This window comes from Rhinolophus sinicus, chromosome X (assembly GCF_036562045.2).
Source record: "Rhinolophus sinicus isolate RSC01 chromosome X, ASM3656204v1, whole genome shotgun sequence".
NCBI classification, from domain to species: Eukaryota; Metazoa; Chordata; class Mammalia; order Chiroptera; family Rhinolophidae; genus Rhinolophus; species Rhinolophus sinicus.
The window spans coordinates 6603248-6624101 of NC_133768.1; the positions used below are offsets into that span (position 1 = coordinate 6603248).

General features: G+C 57.3%; 1 protein-coding gene and 1 long non-coding RNA gene across 7 annotated transcripts; one reads left to right on the top strand and one right to left on the bottom strand.

Moving 5' to 3' along the window:
• The first annotated feature begins 1345 nt into the window (after positions 1 to 1345).
• ASMTL (acetylserotonin O-methyltransferase like) lies at positions 1346 to 20766 on the top strand. Of its 4 annotated transcripts, none has more exons than XM_074323821.1 (13): positions 1346 to 1702; positions 2745 to 2876; positions 3915 to 3962; positions 6395 to 6459; positions 7486 to 7547; positions 8762 to 8948; positions 9523 to 9868; positions 12237 to 12399; positions 13707 to 13891; positions 15091 to 15220; positions 15964 to 16091; positions 17096 to 17218; positions 20405 to 20541. In XM_074323821.1, the coding sequence occupies exons 1-12, from the start codon at positions 1613 to 1615 to the stop codon at positions 17189 to 17191; spliced, it is 1632 nt and encodes a 543-aa protein (XP_074179922.1). In that variant the 5' UTR covers positions 1346 to 1612; the 3' UTR covers positions 17192 to 17218; positions 20405 to 20541. The 4 variants fall into 4 exon arrangements, with proteins under 4 accessions (XP_074179922.1, XP_074179920.1, XP_074179923.1 ...); XM_074323819.1 differs by having other exon boundaries at positions 1352 to 1702; positions 15964 to 16107; positions 20405 to 20766; XM_074323822.1 differs by having other exon boundaries at positions 1356 to 1702; positions 8840 to 8948; positions 20405 to 20766.
• On the bottom strand, positions 5814 to 18546 carry LOC141569655 (uncharacterized). Of its 3 annotated transcripts, XR_012493373.1 has the most exons (9): positions 17952 to 18546; positions 16204 to 16285; positions 13739 to 13859; positions 12048 to 12380; positions 8820 to 8916; positions 7860 to 8330; positions 7451 to 7568; positions 6829 to 7360; positions 5814 to 6699 (listed from the first exon to the last, which is right to left on the bottom strand). It is a non-coding gene; the product is annotated as an uncharacterized LOC141569655 (long non-coding RNA). The 3 variants fall into 3 exon arrangements; XR_012493372.1 differs by lacking the exon at positions 17952 to 18546 and having other exon boundaries at positions 16204 to 16613; XR_012493374.1 differs by lacking the exons at positions 12048 to 12380; positions 13739 to 13859; positions 16204 to 16285; positions 17952 to 18546 and adding exons at positions 9233 to 9883; positions 11745 to 12040.
• Positions 20767 to 20854: the final 88 nt, after the last annotated feature.

A 20854-nucleotide genomic window follows, 5' to 3' on the forward strand; every position in this document is an offset into this window, starting at 1 on the left:
GTGAGGGTCAAGGGCATAGGGTCGCTGGCTCCAGGGCCCATGGTCATCCCCCCACCAGCCCCCAACCCACAAGGAAGCCACTGAGACCCGTCACTGACCTCCTGACCTCTGGTTCTGTATCAGGGCATGGTCTGCAGGCATCAAAGCCTGGTGTGAAGGACAATCCGATGCCTTTGGGGGACCACTGAGTGCCAAAGGTTAAGGAAAGAAAATGGGAGGTAACAATACCGTCAGAAATGTAATAGGACTCCACAAACATACGCATATACGGTGTACATACAGACACATGCACACCTACATACACATGTACACATGCATGCATATGTGTGTATCTGTATCATTGTCACACTGGGGTATCACACTGGGGTGTCACAGTGGGGTGCTCCTGGCATATGCTGGGTGGATGCCCACCCACAGGGACGCTGCTCAGCCCCACAGGGCCCCGGACGCCCCACAGCAGGCACCCAGCCCCAGACGTCAGACTCATCCGTCCTGTCTGTCAACCATGTGTCTGTATCTATCATGTCTTTCTATCTGCTATTATTTACCTATCACTCTCTATCTATCATTCTCTATGCATCTATCTGTCACTACCTACCAACCTATCATCTACCTATGTATTATAAATATCTAGCAATCTATGGATCTGCCAATCCATCCTATCTACCTATCTACCCATCCATTCACCCATCATCCATCCATCCATCCATCCATCATCCATCCATCCATCCACCCACCCACCCACCCACCCATCCATCCATCCACCCACCCACCCACCCACCCATCCATCCAGCCACCCACCCACCCATCCATCCAATCTGTCTATCATCTATCTCCAGACGTGGTTCTCAACTGACAGTGATTCTGTTATCAGGGAACAAATCGCGGTGTCTGAAGACATTTTCGGTCGTTGCAACTTGGAGAAAAGGTGCTGCCATCTACTGGACTGAAACCACGAATGCTGCTAAATATCTTGCAAAGCACGAATGAGGTGGCCCCAAAGGTCCACAGTGCTGAGGTTGAGAAGCCCTGCGTTAGCACGAGAGACTCTGCCTATCTACCTATCTACCTACCTCTCATCTGTCATCTCTCATCTATCTACCTACCTACCTATCATCTATCTATCTATAGATATGGTACCACTCATCTCCGCCCCCCACCGCGCCCCGGGGACCCGCCACCGATTCACAAGGGACCTCGCGACGTGGGGGTTCTGGGGGAATCTTCCCCCCACCCAACCTGGGGGCGTGGGCGGGCCTTCGTTGGAGTCGGCTCCAAAGTGGTGCTGGGCGGACCCGGGGGCGGAGCTTCACCCGGGGCGTGGCTCGTGCGTGGGCGGGGCTTCTTGGAGTCGGCTCCGAAGCGGTGCTGGGCGGGCCCGGGGGCGGAGCTTCATCCTGGGAGGGGCTCAGGCGTGGGCGGGGCTTCACTGGAGTCGGCTCTGAAGCGGTGCTGGGCGGGCCCAGGGGCGGAGCTTCACCCGGGGCGGGGCTCCGGCGGGCGGGGCGGGGCCTGGTTCGGAGCTGCGGAGCCGCGCTAGCGCACGCGCACCGCTGCGCAGCGCAGGGAGCGGGCTGGGGTGCAGGAGTCGGGCGCGGGGTCGGGCGCGAGGATGATGTACCCGGTCATCCGGAAGCTGCAGCAGAAGCGAGTGGTGTTGGCCAGCGCCTCCCCGCGCCGGCAGGAGATTCTCAGTCAAGCGGTGTGCGCCCGGGGCGGCCCTGGGCTGGGGTCTGTGGCCGGGGCCTGGGAAGGTGGAGGCGGGTATGGGAGGGGGTGGGGTGTCCAGCTGGGGCCTAGTGACCCGGGTCCTGTTGACTGGAGGCCTGGTCCTAGTGACCGGGGGCGAAGTCTGCTGGCCTAGGCCTGGGGATCCTGGGGCCCAGGGACCCTGGGGCCTAGTGACCAGGGGGTGCAGTGAGTGGAGCGAGGGCCAGCCGGTGATTGGGGGCTGAGGTCTGCAGGCGTGGGTCTACTGACGGGTCTGAGGGCCACGGTCGTCAGGCTGAGACCCAGTGACTGGCCTCCAGTGACCGGGCTGGGTCTGCGGGCCAGGACTTAGTGACCCGGCTCCAGGTCTGTGGGCTGGGGGAACTAGGAGTCCACGTGATCTGGGGGCGACCCCCTTCAGGCCAGGCCTGGTGGCCTAGTGAGTGTGCAGGGCTGCCAGGCCACGCCAGGTCCAAGTGTCCCGGAGCTGGTGGTGGGGGAGGCACACAGACAGGGGGTGCTCTGTCGGGCTGCCCAAGGGGACGGGGAGTTTTACCCTCTCTGCTGAAGGCCCATGTTCCCAACCCTGGGACATCAGTCTCTCCACGACCAGTCTCCTGCAGCGATTGTCTTACCTGCTGATAGTGTGAGGGGAGCAAGTTAAAGCAGCCATATTTCTCCCACGTAGCATTTTTTTTTTTTTTCGCAATTCTTGGGGGCAGGATATTTTCAGCACTGGCCTTTGGGACACTCTGGGAGCTCTTTGACCCCTAGGATCTGCACCTCAATCAATATCCACCCTCCCCGGCCTTCATGTGACTGACCTGTGTGCAGATGTCTTCCCTCCAGGTCTGCCAGCCCCGGCCAGTCTGGTGGTTGCGTGGCACTGAGTGAAAATTCAGAGAACAGATGAGATAGTCAGGAAGACCCACTGCGCGTGGAAAAGGCCACATTTGTTGTAGCCCTGGCACATTCTGTCCCCCATCCTTGCGCTCTTCTGACAAAGTCTCAATACCCCTTTTCTCCTGTTGTAGGGTCTCAGATTTGAGGTGGTGCCTTCCAGGTTTAAAGAGAAGCTGAATAAAGCGTCATTCCCCACCCCTCACGCATATGCCATCGAAACAGCGAAGCAGAAAGCACTGGATGTGGCCCGCAGAATGCACCAGGCAAGGGCTTGGGTTGCTGCTGCCTTGGGTTCTCTGGCCAGGAAGGCTTTCCAGGTTTCAAACAGACGTGCTATAAATAAGTGCCAGTTATTAATACAATGTGCAATGAATGGAGCTTAGTGCTGAGGGTTAGAGTGCAGTGTACCATTCCAGAGCTGATCTAGTACTCTGCTACTATGTAACATGCTATTGTAATTAATATAACAGTACCATTTACAATGCAAATTAATGTGGCTTATCTATTACTGTGTTACTATATAATATACTAATATGACTATGATAATGCCATTTATTACATAGAATTAGTGTAGCTTACCTATTACTGTGTTACTTTGTAACATACTATTGTAATAAACATGACAGTTACATAATATAGCTCATGAGTTACTTTGTTACTGTGTAATATACCATTGTGATTATACCAATATAATAGTATCTATTATATAGAATTAACGTAGTTTATCTATTACTGTGTGTTATTTTGTAACAGACTATTGTAATTAACATAATAGTATCATTTATATAATATAGCTCATGAGTTACTTTGTTACTTGTAATATTCCACTGTGATTCACATATGCTAATTTATTATATAGAATTAATGTAGCCTATTATTATGGTGTTACTATATACTAATATAGTTACTATAATAGCATCATTTATTACATAGAATTAATGTATCAATAGCTTATCTATTACTATGTATTATAAGAACATCCTATAGCAATTAATAAATGCATTGTAGTTAATGCTGTCATGAATTATTGGCATAAATAAAAGGATATTGACATTGATATTCGACAGCAGACAGGTAGTATTTAAGAGCAACCCAGGTTCAAGGTTGCATACAGATTTCAGGTGAGCATGTCATGGTTGCAGTCCTCTCCTGGCCTACTCGGCACAGAGAGGACACGTAGGTCTCGGTTTCTAAGCTTGGCTTCCTGCCGCTGATGACGTTTCACGTGCATCACGTCACAGAAGTGTTTCTGTAAGACACGCAGGGCCTCCCTTCTAAAGCTGACTTTGCGTTTCTTGCAGAAAGACCTCAGGGCCCCCGATATCATCATCGGAGCAGACACTATCGTGGTGAGTCCCACTTCTGGCCTCCCGTTTGGTTCACGTGTCCCCAGCAACTGGACTCCAGGTGCGGGTGGGGCTGGTTCCTCCTGGAGGCCTTGGGGACGGTCTGGCACAGGCCCCTCTCCCAGCTTCTGGAGTTCACGGCAGCCCTTGGTGTACCTGGGCTTGTGGCGGTGTCACCTGTCATCTACCTCAGGCTTCATGTGGCTTCTCCTTCTGTGTGTGTTCAAATGGTCCACTTCTTGTAAGGACACCGGTCATAATATTGAGGCCTCCCCCCTCCCCCGATTTCAGTAGGACCTCATCTTAACTTAGATTACACCTGCAGAGACCCTGTTTCCAAACATTGTGTCACTCATAGGGCCGGAGGTGAGGACCTGGACACATTGGGAGGGTGGGGGGAGCAACACCGCTATACCAGAGACACGGATCTGGGCCTGAGAGTTGTGCTCCGTGAAGGCAGGTCACGTGGATCGGTCCTCACTGAAATTCTGCTGGGCACAGCCCTCTGTCCACACCCCCGACTGGCCCGCTGGCCTAAGTGCCAAGGTGCCACCACAGTCTCCTGGCGAGGGGTCACCCGTTTGAATCTTGACACAGTCCAGGGTCTGAAAATATCCAGACAGAGTGATCCCAGGGCCCACCTTGCTGTTGCATGGTCCTTGCAGCCCGACTTGGTGGTTTTGCCGAGAACCAGACACATTTCTCGTTCATGGATAAGGGTGTTTCTACATGGAAGTTTAAGAGTGAACAACGCTGGTTCCTCCAAAAGTTAAGGACAGAATTGTCACGTGACCTGGCAGTTCCATTGCTGTGGGCTGGACTGTGTCCCACAAAATTCACAGGTTGAAGCCCTGACCCACAGGACCTCAGAATGGGACTGTGTTTGGAAATGGGGCTTTAAAGAGAGGATTAAGGTAACATGAGGTCACTAGGGTGGGCCCTGATCCAATAGCATTGGGGTCCTTATAAGGAGAGGAGATGAGGACACAGACACACACAGAGGGACGACCACATGAGGACACGGGGAGCAGATGGTCGTCCACACGCCCAGGAAAGAGGCCTCAGGGGGACCAGCCCTGGGACACCTGGGTCTCAACCTCCAGCCTCCAGGACCGGGAGAGAGAAATGTGTGTTGGGTCAACTGCCCAACCTATGGTGCTTTCCGGCAGCCCTAGAAAACTCATACCTCCTCTTATGTAGGACGTCTGACATTTAAGTTCACGAACTTGTTGTAACACTGTTGCTAACCCTTTTTGATATCAGAAGCATTATTCATTATGAATTTGTACCAACTGGACAAACAGTTAACCAAGTTTACTATTTGGAAGTGCTGAAAAGGCTGCGTGAAAACGTTAGACGACCTGAACTTTTCGCCAACAATTCATGGCTCTTGCATCACGACAATGCACCAGCTCACACGGCACTGTCTGTGAGGGAGTTTTTAGCCAGTAAACAAATAACTGTATTGGAACACCCTCCCTACTCACCTGATCTGGCCCCCAGTGACTTCTTTCTTTACCTGAAGATAAAGGAAATAGTGAAAGGAAGACATTTTCATGACATTCAGGACATTAAGGGTAATACGACGACAGCTCTGATGGCCATTCCAGAAAAGAGTTCCAAAATGGCTTTGAAGGGTGGACTAGGCACTGGCATCAGTAGATAGCTTCCCAAGGGGAGCCCTTCGAAGGTGACCGTAGTGATATTCAGCAGTGAGGTGTGTAGCACTTTTTCTAGGATAAGTTCACGAACTTAATTGTCAGAGCTCGTACGTACTAAAAATAAGAAGAAATACACATTCACAGACCCACAGATAATAGAAAACAAACTGATAGATGCTAAAGGAGAGGCTGGTAAGGGGATGGGGAAAATATTTATGCATTCAAACAAAGTCTTGTACACACATGGTTATGGCAGCATTATTTACAATAGCTGAAAAGAGAAAGACCCAAATACTCATAAACCATTGAACAGATAAACACAAGGGGGTCCAGCCACACAGTGGAATATGACTCAGCCTTGAAAAGGAAGGAGGCACTGACACTCGCCATCATGTGGAGGGACCTTGAGGATACGAGTGACAGACGCCAGACACACAAGGCTGCCCAGCATGTGACTCCATTTATGTGAAACGTCCAGAACAGGCTCCTCCACAGACAGAAGTGGGTTGGGGGAGCAGGTGGGGGAGGGGGAGTGACTGCTCATGGGGACGGGTCTCCTTGGCGGGACAGATGTTCTGGAACAAGGGAGTGGTGATACTACTACAACATTGTGAATGTGCTAAAATGTCCCCAAACTGTTTAAAATGGTGAATTTTATGTTACGTGACTCTCACGTCAAACACAAGAAAGCAGGAGTGTAAAACGTGGACGGTGGCATGCAGAGACCCAGCTGGAGGTGTGGAAACAACCGTGTCCCTCCCGTTTGTCTTGCAGACCATCGAGGGCCTGATCCTGGAGAAGCCCGTGGACAAGCAGGACGCGTACCGGATGCTGTCCCGGTGGGTGCCCTGTGGCCGGCCTGCCAGGGACCAGCCCTGCCTCAGAGCCCGGGGTGGGGGAAGGGGCAGGGTCCTGGTGGATCAGTGCGTCACCACCTGCTCACCCTCCCAGGTGAGGTCACAGGACGGAGCTGGTGCCCTTGGTATCTCCCCACCGGACATATGCGGTGTCCTGGGCAGACCCGGGCTCCGTCTGGGATCTGTGTATCCATCACCTTCTCTCTGCTCCTCCATCACCTTCTGTCTGCTCCTCCGTCACCTTCTCTCTGCTCCTCCGTCACCTTCTGTCTGCTCCTCCGTCACCTTCTCTCTGCTCCTCCGTCACCTTCTCTCTGCTCCTCCGTCACCTTCTGTCTGCTCCTCCATCACCTCTCTGCTCCTCCATCACCTTCTCTCTGCTCCTCCATCACCTTCTCTCTGCTCCTCCATCACCTTCTCTCTGCTCCTCCATCACCTTCATCTGCTCCCTCCATCACCTTCTCTCTGCTCCCTCCATCACCTCCATCTCTGCTTCCTTGTCATCCTTCTCCGCTGGCATCCTCCCCATGCCTGTGTACATGTGACCAGCTTTCTCCACAGCCCAGCACATCTGAGCTTCTGCCCAGGTGACGGGGAGATGGGCCTGGGTCAGCGTGCTGTGTCTAGAGGGTTGGCATATCACTTCAGTCTCAGGAAAGCAAACAGACCTCCAGAAAGAGCCGGCAGAGAGCTGCCCCGTCTGGGTCCTGCCTGCATGGCTGGCCTCTCCTGTTGGGGTCGTGTGTTCTCCAATGACCCAGACCTTGAGTCTTGTAAGTGACACCTCTGGTGGTCTCTCCTGCTGATACCGCTGACATCACTTACACCAGCCTCTGGGAAGGTTTCCTGGGAGACGCAGTGGCTGGATGCTGGGGGCAGAGACCTACCAGAGGACAGGGAGCGAGGACCTGAGCCAGATAGCAGGGTGTAGCCTGTGGCTGGCAGGCAGCATGCTTGATGTCTCGGCTCCCACCTGAGATGTGTCGTGTGTGCGGCTGTGTCTTGCAGGTTGAACGGAAAAGAACATAGTGTGTTCACGGGTGTCGCCATCATCCACTGCTTCAGCCAAGGTACTCACGGCCACCTCCTCCCTGGGGACGAGGGGGGACCTGGGGCGCTCATGGTGACCGGGGCTTGAGGGATAGACTCAGAGGTCACTGGGGCAACAGCCCTTCCCTCCCCCCCACCGGGGAAAGTCAGTAATGTGGAAGTCAACGTGCGGTGTCCAGTGGCAGACACATGGCCCCACTCGTAAGACCCCACCCAACACGAGCCCCACATGCATTTCCTTTGAGATCTTTGGGTCTGGACGGCGGAGGGGGTGGGCCCAGGCGGGTGGGTGTGGGTTATGCCACAGCGATGAAAAGTCTTTGAAAACGCACCGAAATCCTGAGGAATAATTAATGTCAGAGCTGCTCTGAAGTCCTTGTGGGTCGGGAAAGGCCCCCAAGACAGACTTTGCCCTCCTGCCCTGGGGCTGCCTCGCCATATCTCACCAATGGCCGGTCACACGTCTGCTTATCAGTGACGGGGCCACCTTTACCCTCTTGTCCAGCAGGGATGTTCATTTGGGCCCTTTGGGTACAAAGCCCTGGCCCAAGAGATTCCATGTCACCCTTCACCTGTGCGCTTACCACCACACACCCATCCTCCCCCCGTGCTGGAGACCACAAGTCTGCCATCAAGGTGTCCCAGGGCCACGCTCGCTCTGGGGGCCCCAGGGGACAGTCCCTCCTGCCCCTTCCAGCTCCTGGGGGCTCCAGGCGTCCCGGGCAGGTGGCCGCCTCCCTCCCATCTCTGCCTCCGTCTCCATGTGGCATCTCCTCTGTGTCTGTGTCCCTCCTCTTCTGTCTCTGATGAGGACACTGTCATTGGGCTCAGAGCCCCCCTGATCCAGGACGATGTCCCCTTAGCTCACTCACTTGGCCACATCTGCACAGAACCTGTTTCCAGCTAAAGTCCCATTCACAGACTCCAAGGGAAATGAATTCTGGGGGATGCCGTTCACCCCAAGACAGCTAGTTTTGGGGAATCTCCCAAGTGACCCCAAAGCTGCCATGCCCGGGGCTTTCCCAACCCCACAGGTGAGGCCTGGCGACCCAGAAGTTCCACTCCACAAATTATTGCAGAAAACCAAGAGCCCATCTCGTGCAGTCTGCAGCCTTTTCTCCTCTTTGCTGACTTTGTTTGTGTTGTCTGTAATTTTCATGCTTCTTTCCCTTGTCTAAAACAAACCTTGTTACGCCCATGCACGATTAGTATCTGAACTGCACACCAAGTTCAGGCAAGCCCCCCGCCCCCGTGTGCAAGGACGCCGAGGCCACGTGCGGCCGTGCCCTCACCTGCAGAGCTGTCGTTGCAGACGGCCAGCTGGATGTGGAAATCTCGCAGTTCTACGAGGAGACGGTGGTGATGTTTTCGCAGCTGTCAGAGGAGCTCCTGTGGGAATACATCCACAGCGGGGAGCCCATGTGAGTGTGTGCAGGGTCTGCAGGCCACGGGCACCCACTCCCACCACCCGCGACGGCACAACAAAAGGCTGCTGCCTTTATCGGGGCCTGGGTCTCGGGGAGGGAGCAGGCCTGGATGCAACAGTGCTGGGGGCTCAGGGCCCCCTTCCCCTTAAGGGGGTCTCAGCAGAGGTGCCCGGGAAAGACCAGGGCCCAGGACCCCATAAAGAGACGTGAGGATGAGCCACCTAGGCCAGGGGTGCCGTGTGCAGAAGAGCAGGGCCAGGAGGGGGTTGGGGTCTTACGGGCATCCCCCAGTGACCACCGGGCACCAGGTGTGGAGGACAGCTCCCTGTGGGGCCGCCGTGGGACGGCCCCCGGTCAGGACCAAACACCACATGAGACTGGGGCCCGGAGCCGGACTCCCCCACAGCATGCCACCCAGGCTGGAGACGGCTCGCTGGGTTTGGTCCATGCGTCACATCTGGTTGCAGTGAAACAGTTGCGCTGGCCGCTGTGACCCAGGGACCTTGCTGCGTCCTGTAACCTTTGTCTTTGTGTCCTTCCCTGGGTTGGCCCCTGCCCGCCCGCTCAGGGACAAAGCCGGAGGGTACGGCATCCAGGCCCTGGGCGGCATGCTGGTGGAATCCATCCACGGAGATTTCCTCAACGTGGTGGGCTTCCCGCTAAACCACTTCTGCAAGAAGCTGGCCGAGCTGTACTTCCCGCCGGGCGCCGTGGGCCTGCAGCGGGTGAAGCACGACTCCATCCCCGCCGTGGACACCTTCGAAAACCTCAGCGAAGAGGAGGGCGCTGGCCTAGACCGCAGGGGGTCCCAGGCTCGGGGCACGCAGGACGCAGGTCACGCCAGGACAGCGGAGAGCCTGCCCCCGTTCCCGACGGGCCTCCTGGAGCTGATAGCCGGCTTCCAAGCATCCAAGGTACCCGTGCAACTCCTGGGGCTGCCGGAACTAGTGACCGCATGCCGGGGCCTAAACCACAGACTCCCATCCTCCCCCGCCCTGGAGACCAGGAGTCTGCCCTCAAGGTGTCCCAGGGCCACGCTCCCTCCTGGGCCCCAGGGGAAGGTCCCTCCTGCCCCTTCCAACTCCTGGGGGCTCCAGGCGTCCCTGGGCTGGTGGCCGCCTCCCTCCCATCTCTGCCTCCGTCTCCACGTGGCGTCTCCTCTGTGTCTGTGTCCCTCCTCTTCTGTCTCTGATGAGGACACTGTCATTGGATTCAGGGCCCCCTGATCCAGGACGACCTCACCTCAGATCCCTCACTCAGTCCCATCTGCAGGGACCCTGTTTCCAGATAAGGTCCGCTCTCAATTTCTGGGGACAGGACCTCAGTATTTCTGAGGCCACCGTAACAGTGTCGCGACTGACGTGCTGCCACCCTAAGTCACTCGAGACAGAACAGGGACTTCTGTGATCCACAGTGGGTGGAGTCATTGGCCCAGACTGGCAGGGGGTGGAGTCATTGGCCCAGACTGGCAGGGGGTGGAGTCATCGGCCCAGACTGGCAGGGGGTGGAGTCATCGGCCCAGACTGGCAGGGGGTGGAGTCATCGGCCCAGACTGGCAGGGGGTGGAGTCATCGGCCCAGACTTCCTAGGACGCACACCCTGCTGTGTGAGGCCCATGCTCGGGCCGAGGGGGCTGTGGTCAGTGTCCGGCCCGGCCCGGGTCTCTGTGTGTTTGAAGGCGAGCCGTCCTCACGGGCCTGCAGGCCCCAGGAGGTGAGGCCGGAACGCTGACCATGCAGCAGGCTCGGGGCGCCCTCCGGTCCAGCTGGCCAGGTGTCAGGTGGACTGTGGCACAGGTCAGCAGGTGCAAGCAGGCCCACCAGCTCAGCTTGTGTCCTCGGTCCCCGTGTGAGCTCAGCTGTGCCAGCCAGACAGCCTCCCGCTGGAGCAAGGACCAGCTGACAGCGGGCAGTCTTAGCTGCAGTCCCCCGTCCGTCCTGCACAGTCACCTGAGTGGTGCAGCCACTCACACAGCCCCCAGAGGGGCTCTGGCCAGACCGGAGAGGGTCTCGGCCAGCAGCTGGCCCGTGAGCAACTGCAGTTACCCTTTCGTGCCCCACGGCTGTGACACGGCTCTGACATGAGCTCTGGCTTTCCCCGCCTTCCCCACAAGGCCAACCTGCCAGCTGCTCTTGCAACTCCAGCTCCTGGGGGAGTTGGGGACAGTCAGTGGCAGCTCCCCCCATCCCTGGGGCCCAGTGGGGGCCACAGCCACAGCTAGGGCAGGGGCAGGTGCTGGGTGCTGGGCTCAGGCTGCCCCTTCCCACACGGGACCTCAGCCACCTCCGTCATCAGGACAGAGTTTGCAGTGATCAGGAGAGAAAGGTGGTCATGCTGTGCGGGCCTCAGAGTCTCTGTTACCTAAACATAGTAACAAGAAAAGCACTTCCACCGTGCATCCCACTGCCACACCTGAGCTGCACTGTGGTCTCCGCATGTGTCTGTCCTTTGTCATCCATCCACTGCCATCTATCCATCGTCTATGTATGTGGCATTGTCAACTCTGCATCCTCATCCATTTATCCAGCCACCCACCTATCCATCCATCTATCCATCCATCCATCCATCTATCATCATGCATGTAGCATATCTATCCATCCTCCATCTATCCACCCACCCATCCATTTATCTACCTACCTGTTTGTCATCTACCTGCCTACTTATCCGTCCACCCACCTGTTACATAGGTCACATAACAGGTCTCCCACTGGCTGCACATACTGACCAAGGGGGACGGGGGGCTGCAGGGAGTCACGGGTCATGTGTCACCTCTCCAGGTCAATCACGTACATTCTACACACGCCTGTGTCCTGCCCTTTTCGGAAGGGCCTCCGTTGTCACAGAGGATTTTTGCGTTACGAGGTGAGAGCCTGACTGACAGTTCTCAGTGTCACGTGATGGCGTCCCAAGCCCCGTAAGGAGCCAGTGAGCCTGGGAACGGACCTCTTGTGTCCAAATGCAGTCACATTCTGAGGTCCTGGGCGTGTGGCTTCAACATACGGATGTTGGGGTGGGGGTGGGGACACCGTTCAGCCGCAGACAGCAGCATAGTGGCTTATCTCCTAGGGGACAGTCTTTCTGCTGGACACTCACCAGTTTGCTTTCACCTTCTGCAAACCTGGTACCAGCTGGAGCCGAAACCCACTCCTCTCTGGAGAAGAGGGGTCCGTTGATGATTACACACTTTTGTCACTTCTAACCTCCACCTTTGGAGTCCGTGGGGGTAAAAGGCATTGGGTAAGTCACGTGGTAAGTCGAATTGTTCCTGTTTTTCATCGACAGGCCCTGTTCACGGCTTGTAAGCTGAAGGTGTTTGATTTATTACAACGTGAGGCCCCACTGAAGGCCGTGGATATCGCCAGCAAAATTGACACCTCTGAGCGTGGGACTGGACGTCTGCTGGACGTCTGTGTGGCCCTGGGGTTACTGGAGAAGACAGAGAGAGGTAAGGGCGCTCTCAGGTGACTTGCTAAGACTCTCAGCAGGCGGAAAGATGCCAGTCCCTGGGTGAAAGGGCGCCTCCGAGCTGAGGGAGGGAGGGCCCGACTGTCTCCCCTCGGGAACGTGACTTTTCCCCAGACAGTGAGAAGCACGGACGGATGGAAGAAAGGAAACAGAGGCAGTTGTGTACATGTGTGTTAAGAGAGCCACTTCTTATGGGCTCTGGTCTTAGAGGCGCTCAAATAGTCAGGGTTCTGCAGAGAAACAGGACCAACAGGATATATGTGTGTGTGTTTGTTTTTCCTTGTAGATGTTTGTTTTTACTTATTTAGATAGATGAAATGGAGGGTGGGTAGATGATAGACAGATGATAGATAGGTAGGTAGGTAGGTAGGTAGGTAGATACATAGATAGATAATGGAAGATATGGATGGATGATGGATGGATATGTAGATGGATGGATAAATCGATAGGTGATGGGTGGATGGTAGATAAGATAGATGATTGATCGATGGATGATAGATGGTGGAAGATATGGATGGATGGATAGATAATAGATGACAGATTAGACAACTGAATTGTTGGATGGATGGGTGGATGGATGATGGATGGATGGATGATGGATGATACGTGTTTGAGGAACTGAACAGAACATTGGAGCATGGTCTCGCAGTAGAGGCTCCCATGGACGGTTGCTGAGAAGTTTGGTATGAGCAGCGGGCAGAAGGCCCCAGGACAGGAGAGGCAGGTTTGCTTCTGTGAGAAGAAATAAAGTGGGGTGCTGGTGGAGGCCCCCAAATCTGCTCTTCAGGCAAGAGGATTTCGACTACATGCCCGTGGTCTGAAGCACAGAAAGCAGCCCTTCCTCCCGAGACGGGTGCTTTTAGTCATATTCCTGTGCCCCGAAAAGCATGAGTGAGGGCAGACAAAGGGGCCACCTGCAGCCCCTCCCTGGGCCCTGGAAGCCTCCCCCAGCCTTCCCAGCAGACGTCTTGCCCACCCACCCCCATCGTGAGCGAGTGGTGTCTTTACCTACAGTGAGATGATGGCCCACGGTGATGACATCTGCCACACACCTCTGTGGCAACATGCTGCCTGGGGTTGGCTTGACCCACTGGGGCCTGTAGCCGGTGACATGGCCATCCCAGGGCCTCAGCAGGAATGGGCTGTGGGAATACGAGTCCATCCGGGGAACTTACGAGGGTCGGGGCTGTGGCCAGGTGGGTGATATGTACGTGACCCTCCCACCGCTGCCTGGGGTCAGGTCAGCGTGGGCGTCCCTGCCGGACGTGACCCGGCCCGTGGCTTCAGGTTACAGTAACAGTGACCTGGCCGCCCTGTACCTGCTGTCGGATAGCGAGTTCTCCCTGCGTGGCTTCATCGAGCTGAACGACGGACACACCTGGGCAGCCTTTACCCACCTGGAGTCTGCCGTCCGGGAGGGCAGCAGCCGGGACCACCAGGCTGTGGGAGACGAGGCAGAAGGCCTGCTTCAGGTACCGTCCTGAACGGCCCCGCTTTCAGGCCACATGTGTTTAGTGAAAGGACGGCTGGGTTCGGGATCCCTGGGGGCCTGGGGAGAGGCAGGGCCTCTGAGAGAGCGTCTGTGTGCTTGGTGCCGGGAGTCCTGGTGGGAGGCCGTGCACCGGCCGCGGTGGGGGACAGCAGGGTGCTGTCCGGTCATAGTGGCATTGACAGTACAAGCACTTGGGGTTTCAGGCTGCACAGTGCCCCCCACCCCCTCCGGCTAGACCTCTGTGGGGGGTCCTGGGTCTGCAGAGCAGTACGGATGGTGGTTTTGGGGGGCAAGGCCATTCCCCAGCTGCGTCCGCTGAGGCAGAGCACACATGACAGAAATGAACTTGACGGAATGTGGGGCTGATGTCAAGTGTGGAGGACAGGGCCAGAGATGAGGGGACAGAGACAAAGGAGAGAGACCCAAGACAGACAGAGAGAGACAGAGGGAGACAGACGAATTGACAGAGACAGTGAGAGACAGAGATGGAGGGAGAGAGACAGAGAGGGAGAGACAGCAAGACAGGCGTCACACAGAAGCCGGTGAGGCTGTCCCAGCATCGTGGCCCAGGGTGGACCCAGGAGAGGCCAGGTCCTTGGAGTGTCACACAGCAAACCGCAGCCAACGCTCCAGCCGGCAGGAAGCTGAGAACACACTGTGGGGGGCTTGGCAGCTGGCTCGGGTCAGCGCAAGGTGGGTCGAGCAGGGTTTTGGCAGAGGCAGGAGGGGACAGCTCAGGCCATGGGGTGTGAGTGGGGGTGGGTCAGGGCTGCAGCCGCGGGGGCCAGGCTGTGTGACATCAGCCAAGCAAGGCTGTGGTGTTAGGGGACAGCTCAGACCACGGCCGTGGGACCCTGCAGGAGCCAGGCTGTTCTGTCCTCCAGAGCAAGGGGACAGAGGCATGGACGGGGGCCATGGACAGACAGGGAGGGGTAGCATGAACACAGGTGCTGGTGAGGTGAGGAGACACGGTGCCTCCGTGCCGGCTGCCTCTGGAGCTCGTCCCTGTGACCACTGCAGCCCAGCCTCAGCGACACCTGGTGTCTCGGACCACGTGGGTTGGATGGAGCTGCCCGCCTACGGGACCCCTCAGCCCATGCCGCCATGCTGGTGGCTGCAGCGTCTGGGGTGCGGGACCCTTGGGCCTCTGGTGCCTGCTCAGACCCTGCTCTGCTGTAGGACTCCTGCCCGGGCCGGGATGCAAGGCTGTGCTTCATGAGGGCCAAGCATGGCCTCGCCAAGCTGACTGCTCGCCAGGTGGCCACAGCCCTGGACCTGTCCCGATTCTCCTCCGCCTGCCATCTGGGAGGTACATGCACCCCTCCTGGATTCGGGCACAAACGACTCCGGGGGCCTCTTTCTTTGTATGAAATCATGGGCCCATCACCTGCTTGTAAGGCTTGTAACAACGGGCTTCTCTCTGAACAAATCCCCTAACACATCTGGCTGGGCCAGGTGTGTGGGTCTGGCCACGTAGCCCCACTGTGTAGGAGGTCCTGGGGGCGGTCCAGGGTCTCTGTAGAGGTTATGGGGCCCTTCCTGGTGGCTGCTGAGGGGACAGATGGCTACACTGCCCCATCTTATCTGGTCTGACTATGGCCTACACGCCCTTCACCCCACCTCGGCCCAGGACCGTGAAGGGAGGAGCAACAGGGGCCTCGCCATGCCTCTCTCTGGCCCCATCCCCGCCAGGCGCATGCCTGGGGGGTATAATGCGATCAGGTCCTGAGAGCAGTCCTGAGCTGGCAGCTTACATATCCCCGTCCTCTGTGCACAGCCTTCCTTCTGGGGGCCCAGAGTGGCTGCTGTGGCACCAGCCATCTCATCTGCATTTGCACAGCAGCTTGCTGGTCTCGACTTTGGGAGGCCCCAAGGCCCACCTGAGACACCAGCCATCTACACCTCCACCTGCCTTTACGTCACAGCGCTGGATTCAATCCATTTTTCTAGAACATCATTTTGGTTTTGCTGAGGTCGAACTCTGGCGACCCACCCAGTGTTTCCTGAGCACTGGGAGGGTCGGATCATAGAGTGTGTGTTTGCAATCCACAGGCTGCACGGGTGCCCTGGCCCACGAGCTCGCCCGGGAGTACCCACGTCTGAAGGTGACCGTGTTTGACCTCCCAGAGGTCATTGAGCACGTCACGTGCTTTCAACCCTCGGGACCACAGACAGAACAGGTCAGCTTCGTGCCAGGTAAATGCTGCTGTGTCTTTGCTTTGGGTCAGCCCTTTGCCCACCGTATTCATCTCTGGTCCTGAGTGTGTCTGCGTGCGTGTGTGATGTGCTTACCTGTACAGTCATCCTCCCATCTCTGCTGGGCCGTGGTTCCAGGTCCCCCCTCAGACACCAAAGTCCACATGTGCTCACGTCTCTTACGGAAAAATGACACAGTATTTGTATGGACCCTCCACATAGCCTCCCTAAAATCATCCCTAGGTTACTTATAACACCAGATACACTGTAACTGCTGCGTAAAGAGTGGTTACACTGTATCATCTCAGGAATAATGACAAGAGAAAAAGTCTGTACTTGTTCAGTACAGACGCAGCCATGTTAGCCTAACTACACAGTAACAATTTAACATTTACCAACCACAGAGCAATAACTTAACTTCTAATAAAAGTTTGTGGGCATTAGTTTTCCATGGCTGCAAAAACAAACTACACAAACTGGGGGCTTAAAACCACAGACACCCATCCTCCCCCGTCTGGAGACCAGGAGTGTGACATCAAGGTGTCCCAGGGCCACGCTCCCTCCGGAGGCCCCAGGGGACGGTCCCTCCTGCCCCTTCCAGCTCCTGGGGGCTCCAGGCGTCCCTGGGCTGGTGGCCGCCTCCCTCCCATCTCTGCCTCCGTCTCCACGTGGTGTCTCCTCTGTGTGTCTGTGTCCCTCCTCTTCTGTCTCTGACAAGGACACTGTCATTGGGTTCAGGGCCCCCCGATCCAGGACGACCTCACCTCAGACCCCTCACTCAGTCCCGTCTGCGAAGGTCTTATTTACTAACTAGGTCCCATTGGGAGGTTGCAGGGGTTGTGACATGGCACGTCTATGGGAGAACACACTGTCCCCACTACAAGTAGTGTCTCTTTTGAATTCTGGACAGCGGCAGTCCCCACTTCCCTCAGGCAGAGGACCGGTTCTGGTGCCCCTGACAGGTTTATGACATTTTGTTTTCAACCAGGTGACTTTCTCAAGGACAGCCTCCCGGAGGCAGACCTCTATGTTCTGTCTGGAATCCTACGCGACTGGCCGGACGAGAAAGTGCACAGGTTGCTGAGCCGGATCTCAGGGAGTTGCAAACCAGGTGAGCCCCTGTCACCCCATAACCTCTTTTAAAGCATAAAGTCTGTTTCTATTAAAAGAAACCAACAAAAACCAAGGAAGTTTTCCAAAGAACACATCGCCCCCCCGCCCAGCCTGTGGCGCCTGGTTTACTCTTTCCCTGAGGACGCACTTGGGTCATGGGTGGTGGGAACAAGCTGCTGAACCTGATGGCAACAGACCCCGAGCTGTGGCTTTCCTGAGTGTCGTCGTCGTGGCCCCACGTCCTCCCAGATGCCCCATCATGTGCCTGCACAGCCCAGCCGTGTCTCCCGTCCCCATCCCCACTGGTGGATTTCCTGGTTGTCTCCGTGGGCCATGAGGCCGTGCAGCGGAGAAGACCTGGCGGCCTGGGCCCCTTCCCGGGCTCCGTCATGTACGCTCTCACGCCTGCATCCTACGTCTCCCCCGTTTGCACGGCACACCCTGGGCCTCTTCTGTGCCATTTCGGAACGTGAACTATTTAGCAATTTGGGATCGTTTTCAACACTGTGATGCCGCTTCTGCTCCCACATCTGGGGAAAGCACCGTCGTCCCCAGTCTCCTGTTTCAGACCAAAAGCAAAGCGACAGCGAAGGGTCTTTGCAGACACTGACCACCTGGTGGCCGTCCTGGCCTCCAGCCTCCACCAGGAATGACCTCGTCCCCAACTGTTTAGCATCACACCCGTCCCTTCCACTGAGCCCTGGGCTCTGATCCTTGGTGTGTCCAGTTACCTAAGGCTCAGGGCCACGTGGTGGCTCGGAAACATCTGGTACCAGACGGAGGGTCCCAGGGCCTCCATAGCCAGCCACTCTGTCCCCCCAGCTGACGGCGGGGGTCTCCTGGTTCTGAGAGGTGCCAGCCGTGGCCGAGCCCCCGTCCTCCCAGGTGCACTGGTGCCTAGGACTCAGCAGCGGTGGCGGAACCATGGGACAGTGGCAGCCGGCACGCCTGCAGACGGACGGGGTGGCGTGTGTCAATCCATCCTCCCTTCAAGGACGGAAAGCGGCAACAGAGGAGCAAAGAGAAAGAACGGTCTTGGAAAGGAGCTGAGCAGTGAGACGTCAAGGATTGGGACACGCAGGCCACAGGCATGGAAAACAAGAGACAACTCGGGGATGCATCCTTGAGCCCGAAATCTGACCCACAAGGGCCCCAGGCCCCGAGATGGAACAGGAAGCCGCCCCTACCTGTGGCCGCATGAAGTGGACGTTCCAGGATATTGGGGACCAGGGACAAGCCTGATATTCAGGAGGACAGCCACCGAGTCACCACCGTGACCGGGCAGCAGGCGTGGACGGGTTTCTCCACAGCCAGCGCTGTGAACCCGGCGGGGTAGCGGTTCCATGGTCCCCCACACGTGCGTGTGTAGGGACAGGTAACTGTGCGCTGGCTCACCGGCCCGAGCTTTGGGGACACAGGAACCTGAGCTGCATGGGAAGTCAGGGCATCCTGCTTGGTCTGTGTCACAGGATGAAGAGTGTCCCCCCAAATTCATGTCCACCTGGGACCTCAGAACAGGACCTGATCTGGAAACGGGGTCCTCGCAGATGTGACCGAGTGAGGGATCTGAGATGAGGTCGTCCTGGATCAGGGAGCCCTGAACCCAATGACAGTGTCCTCGTCAGAGACAGAAGAGGAGGGACACAGACACAGAGGAGACACCACGTGGAGACGGAGGCAAAGGTGGGAGGGAAACGGCCACCAGCCCAGGGACGCCTGGAGTCCCCAGGAGCTGGAAGGGGCAGGAGGGACTGTCCCCTGGGGCCTCCAGAGGGAGCATGGCCTGGGACACACTGATGGCAGACTCCCGGTCTCCAAGGCTGGGGGAACATGAGGTCTGTGGTTGTGAGCCCCTGCCTGTAGTCATTGTCACGGTCACCGAGGCCACAGATGGCATCTGAGCTGCAGGGTTTTACCCGGTCACAGGGATGTCACACACACACACACACACACACACGTTCGGGCTGCCCAGCAGGAGACTGTGGCCCCAGGAGGGCGGGTTTCGGCCTGTTTGCTCCCTGCTGTGTCCCCAACCCCAGCTCAGAATGGACAGAAGCAAAGTGTCACAGAAGTCGGGCATTCCCATCCCCGGGGCCGGCGGCCCAGGGGGTACGGGAGCCGAATCCTGGCAACCCTGGGAAGACAGAGGAACTGTGAGATGTGCTGCTAAGCGATGCTGACTGTGAAGGGTTGGGGTTCGGGGTGCCTGGAGCTCTGACCTGCTGACCAGACCACGTGTTACCTCGTCAGGAGTCCTGCCAGCCCCTCATGCCACGTGGTTGGCGTGATGTCGGCCTTGTGAGGACTGTTTCCCCCACAGAAACTGGTCGACAGGCTGGACTGGGCCTTCCCTCCCTCCCCCCTGCTGGGAGTTCAGTGGTTACCTGCGTGGGGGCTGGGGCGCCACAGACGAGAGTGGGAAGTGGTGCCTTTTGGAGCCAGTCGCGTCACATATTACTGTGGAAAATATAAAAAGTGACAGAGGAAGGTGAGCACACTGCCCCCAGTTCTGGTGACTGTGGTAATGGCTGCACCACCAGGGAGAGGCACAGACTTCACCGGGTGACGTCACCGCCGTGTAAGCCAGGGCTCCGGGGTGAGGCCCGTGCGCCTTTTCCCGCTTCTCCCAAGTAACCGGAACAGGAGGAAGCAACGCAGGACTGCCCTGCCCGGGCTTGCCAGGCGGCTTCTCACGCCCCTGCCTTCCCCCTCAGGGCTGCCTGTGGAAATGCACACACGAGGGGCGGCCAGACGTGTGCGCAGGCTCACACACACACACACACACACACTCATTCTCACACACGCAGTCACACGCACACCATCTACTTCTCAAAGCTCTCACATCCACTTTCCCCACAAGTCATGCAGCCTCCTGCAGCCGGCGTGGCTGGTGCCAGCTGTGGCCCAAGCAGCCCCGGCCCAGGTTCCCATCTATGAATGCATGGCCTGGTCCCCGATGGGCTCACGGAGGCTTCTCCGGCCGTCAGCTGCATCACGGGGTTCCCTGCACAGTGAATTCCCTCAGGAGCCGGGCCGGTATCTGCAGGGGGCCAGGCTCCCCCAGGCTCCGTCCCCATCTCCCCTGCCCCCTCCCTCCCTCTCCTCCTGGTCAGCACTATGTCCCCCAGGGCCCCTTCCCTCCTTGGCGTGCGCAGGACCCCAGCAGCTCTGCTTGTGCTTGCAGGCGGTGGCCTCTTGGTGGCAGAAGTGGCCCTGGACGAGGACCCGCGGGCCGCCCAGCCGGGCCTGCTGAGGTCCCTGAGCCGCCTGCTACAGACCCAGGGTGGGGAGCGCAGCCTGGCCAAGTCCCGGCAACTGCTGCAGCTACACGGCTTCACGGACGTGCAGGTGGCACGCACGGGGGACGTCCTGAACGTGGTCCTGGCCACCAGACCTGCAACCTGAGGGCCGCGCTCGCATGCGGTCACGAGGACGGTCTCCTGGGAGGCCCCGGCCGGCTGTGCCTTACTTAACATGGACGCCAGGTGGAAAGCAGACTGGAAGGGGCTGGGGGTCTAACCAACAGATTAAAGAACGTCAGCAGCACTGACTGGCCCCGGCTCCTTTGTGGCGACTGAAGACCCAGCAGCTGTCCCCACAGTGGCAGCGCCAGCCGGGTGTATCCTCGGCCGTG